This window comes from Salvelinus fontinalis, chromosome 38, assembly GCF_029448725.1.
Source record: "Salvelinus fontinalis isolate EN_2023a chromosome 38, ASM2944872v1, whole genome shotgun sequence".
Taxonomy (NCBI): Eukaryota; Metazoa; Chordata; class Actinopteri; order Salmoniformes; family Salmonidae; genus Salvelinus; species Salvelinus fontinalis.
The window spans coordinates 6,969,013-6,973,434 of NC_074702.1; the positions used below are offsets into that span (position 1 = coordinate 6,969,013).

The window sequence follows — 4,422 nt, forward strand, 5'->3', positions numbered from 1 at the left end:
TGTGGGTTAAAATACAGTACTGCATACACCTCGCGCTGTTCTGCTTTGAATCGGTCTCACGCGGCCGTAGCATGGGGGGAATCCGTAGGGCGGGGCGGGTGGCCTAGTTCTTTCCAATAAGCGCTCACTAGGGGAGGAGACATTATTTTCTCCAACCAATCGAAGCTAGAGCAACATGCATAAGGGTTGCACCTCCTCGTGACTGGGCCATGTGCGCTATTACAGCTATTCTGCTTTTAGGAAGCAACGTGCTGCTGTGTTCCTTTCGCCTGAAAACCCGGCAGCCACTCACGTTTTCTCTGGATTACAAACGGACTGGCAAAACTGTAGTCTACACTCAGTTGCTTTCTCATAGAATGGTGCTAGGCCCTTTGCCATTATAATGAAATAAATTTTATTGGCACTCTATTTGTGCAATAATCTTTATGCCTAGATGAACGTTCCTATAGAGGATATGTCTCAAGGTCCCCTCAGTTGCTAGTGTCATTTAAAGACGTTAATTTAAAGTCATGATGATAACGGTGGCGGGTGATTGCTAACTGTCCATTTCTTTTCGTTCGTCTGTCCATGAACATACAAACAACAAGTGCTTGGCGTGCCCCTCGAGGTGTGGCACGAGGGGGGTTGTGTGTTTGTGTCATGCATATTGAACAAATAAGCCAATCATGCCTTCTCTCGCGCCTTGCCCTATGAGTTGTGACGTCACGTGAACTGCCCGTGTTCGTTCCAGCTGAGAGGACAGCCGTCGCGCAGCCCAAATCCAAGCCCGTGCTTCAGTACATTGGCTACACAAAGTACGCGGGGAAAAGAGGACCCCCCCCTCCCGAAAGAACGATAGAGCGACAGGAAAGCTTAAAGAAAAAAGTAATACAGCTTGTCACCAGACAAATAGCGCGCGTACTCAGAGCCTTCTCCGCTTTTCGCTCTTCATTATTTGTTCATTTGGCATTGTGGAGCAGGACATTCTATTTCCTTGCTTCGAGTTTCATTTTGATCATATTTGAATCGTCATTTTTTGAGGTGTTGATCAACTCAGGATATTTTTCGACAACAACTTATTGATCTCCAGCTCGGATTTTATTTTGTCCACCTTTGAATTGACCATGGGCACCAGTCATTAGTTTGACGTGTACAACTGGTCTCTATTGGAGAATAACATCTTGATCTGCACCGGGGATTTAAAATAATATAGTGTTGCACCATATCTACTGGAATAGTGTCTATTATAATGATACAACAGTGGATATAATAACACTTCATAGCCTAAATAGAGGGAAAGGTAAGAACATGTTTATTGACATTCTAAACAAATCAAAGGGACATGTTTTGCAACTATTGCTTGTTATTATTAGGCTACACTCTGGTATACTGAGCCTGGGAATCAAACTTAAATGTTCTCATATCTTGTCGAGATATGCACTCACATATGCGTTTTATATTATTTCAACAAGTTTGTAATGTCATTTCAAATAGACTATTCATTGCACCTGGTTTGTACCCAATTCTAACTATAATAAATGCTAATGAAATATTCTCGTTAATTGAATAGCGGTGATCAATCTGCCAGTCGTTTCGACTCCGCCTGCGCCTCAGGATCCTAATCAACAACCAGGTCCGGCCAACTATGTCCAGGCAGCTCACCCAGCTCCTGACCCCGGACCTCCCAGCCGGCGCTAGCCGGCAGTTCGGGAATTGCAACCAGTCTGGTGGCTCCATCAGCGGTGGACACCTCAACTCCATGGCTAGTTTGAAATCCCTCCTGCAGCATCCGATGAAGGGAGACCGTGCAATTGTCAAAGACTGCTGCGACGTTAAAGGTGAGAAGATAACTTTGTTATCATGCTGTTACCACTGAAGGCTCTATGTTGCTGATGGAGTTTGCTGCACTTATGCTAACAGACACTGCATGCCTATGTTGTTTTTCTGTTATTTAGCATATTTTGTAACTGACATTCAATGAAATCATATCTACCAGTCTCCATTGTCTGCCTGACTCAATTGAGTACAGTACAGTGAAGACAGCTGTGCTCACCAGCATAACTTAATATCTGGCCCTGCCATTGTCACATGCACATGGCATGACACACGCACCACTGTCTGACTTGTTGTTTGGAAACAAAACAGAGAAGGTATACTGGTGTGGTTCTTCAGTACAGAACTCAGCTCTGAACAATGATTCATGATTGACATTCTGCAACCATCACACACCATAGGATATACATGGTGGTGGAAGTTGTCCTTTAGAACTGATTCATGGTCAGTTTGTATTTTTACTACTGATAATGCAGGTCAGGACCACAAGAGGAAACTGTCTCAGAACAGAATTTACACTCTTAGAAAAAAGGGTGCTATCTAGAACCTAAAAGGGTACTTCGGCTGTCCCCATAGGAGAACCCTTTGAATAACTATTTTTGGTTCCAGGTAGAACCATTTTGGGTTCAATGTAGAGGGTTCTGCATGGAACCCAAAAGGGTTCTACCTGCAACCAACAAGGGTTCTACCTGGAACCAAAACGGGTTCTCCTACAGGGACAGCCAAATAACCCTTTTGGAGCCCTTGTTTCTAAGAGTGTAGGATCAAATGCTCTTTGGAAAATGTTAATAGAATCCAACCACTCCTATAGTATAGAGCAGTAAACCAGAAAGGAAATTATGGGATAGTAATCATGTTCAAATCATCTATAAGTGACTTTGTTGAGCTTCACAATCAACTTGAGATACCTTTGGATGATTTGGACATGCTAATATCGGTCCCATGACTTAAATAGGATTTGTGCCACAAATGCTAAAAAGTTAGCATGTGGAAACAGTGCCAGGGAAACTAAACCAAAGCATGAACTACTGTCATACCTTATCCATAGACAGTTTACAGGGTAAGGAAACCAATATGCCATTATCCCTGTAACACATTATTACATGGTCATTAAGCATAACACACACTTTTATCCAAACACAAAGGTCACTCACTGTCCAATTATGACCCCCAAATGTCCAATAGAATGATGGTGCCATCCCATGTTGCACTCTGCTGTGAGCTGAGCATGGTGTTCTCATATGGATTATAATCTCCGCCCCTCCAATCCCCTGGTTTAGTTTTAGATTAGCATGCAGATTAAGACGACATCTTTTGGTATAATATCTGACATGCTAAACAGTACCAGCGAGGCCTGTGGTATGGATGCCTATATTCACAAATTCATTTGTCTCACTGAATATAGACATAGACATGCATACATGTAGTAAAAATCCTATTGCTTTTCATCCAGCATTCTGATTTTGATTCTTGTGCAGTTTCGTGTATGACCATCTGTTACGGTCTGACTGAAGCATTGAGCAGTGCAGCTGATGCATCCAACTGTCACACCATTCCACAGATATCATCCATCTCTCAATATCTGTAGAGTTGATGCATCTATAGGATAATTGTGCCTCTGGACCTCAACAGCTATGAGGCTTGGGCCATAGCACCCTCTTGTCTCATTGAATTAAATTAAATAGGTTTACAAGAACGCCTACAGCTTTGGACATAAGATAATTATATCCTGTCATTTGACCCTAATAAATTCCCCCCCAAAACTAAAATGCAAAGCGTGTAGATGGAAGAAACCTTGTGAGGAACCAGACTTGAGGGAGTGTATCTAGTGGGATACCATAACACTTTTTGTTTTTATTTTCTTATAATCCCAAAGCCACCTCTGACAGCACCAAGGGTCAAACATTTGATGTGACAACAACAACTCTTGAGAGTTCCAACCCCTGTCCATCCTTTACTAACCAATAACCTCCATTTTGTCTCTCTCCCACCATCACAGACAAAGACAGAACCATCACAGACATGGATGAGGACTCCTTGGGTGGCGGGAACGGCGGCTGCAACATGCGTACCGGCAGCAGCGGGGTGAGCAGCAGTAACAGTAACGGCTGTGGCAGCGGAGGAGGAGGTGGAGGATCAGGTGGAGGATTTAACCAGTCTGCGTTCCTGGGACCCCTCCTGTGGGAGAGGACCCTGCCAGTGGAAGGAGGCCTCTTCCAGCTGCAGTACATGGACCTGGAGGAATTCCTCACAGAGAACGGCATGGGCGGTGTCCACGGCCAAAACAGTTCCAGTACAGCCCAGATCCCGTCCCAGAGTTCCCAGTCGGCGGTGCCCAATCAGAGTTCCCAGTGCCCCCCCTCATCGCCCCCACCCTGCTCTTCAGCCTCGTCATCCTCATCTTCCCCGTCGCTCATCGGCCTGGAGGTGGCCCAGTCCAACATGCAGGGAGGACTTGACTATGGTGAGTAACGCGAACCGGATGTCGGAGGAGGGGAGGGCAACATGCAGGGATTTCTATGATGATTGTATCCCATGGATACAATACGGAACAGTGTACATCTGTTTATTGTACACATCTTCAATAGGAAAATGGGGAGAGGGGTGGAG

The 4,422-nt window shown here is 44.8% G+C and overlaps 1 protein-coding gene across 1 annotated transcript; it reads left to right on the forward strand.

Annotated features, from left to right (window-relative positions):
- The first annotated feature begins 456 nt into the window (after positions 1 to 456).
- Positions 457 to 4,302, forward strand: LOC129837605 (D site-binding protein-like). Its single transcript, XM_055903903.1, has 3 exons — positions 457 to 1,279; positions 1,550 to 1,817; positions 3,812 to 4,302. The coding sequence occupies exons 2-3, from the start codon at positions 1,625 to 1,627 to the stop codon at positions 4,282 to 4,284; spliced, it is 666 nt and encodes a 221-aa protein (XP_055759878.1). The 5' UTR covers positions 457 to 1,279; positions 1,550 to 1,624; the 3' UTR covers positions 4,285 to 4,302.
- The last annotated feature ends 120 nt before the right edge of the window (positions 4,303 to 4,422 follow it).

Bases quoted from the DNA above. Each gene is read 5' to 3' on its own strand.
- LOC129837605 (XM_055903903.1), top strand. From the start codon at position 1,625: ATGTCCAGGCAGCTCACCCAGCTCCTGACCCCGGACCTCCCAGCCGGC. The intron at 1,818-3,811 runs GTGAGAAGATAA...CCACCATCACAG, and splicing joins AGACTGCTGCGACGTTAAAG to ACAAAGACAGAACCATCACA.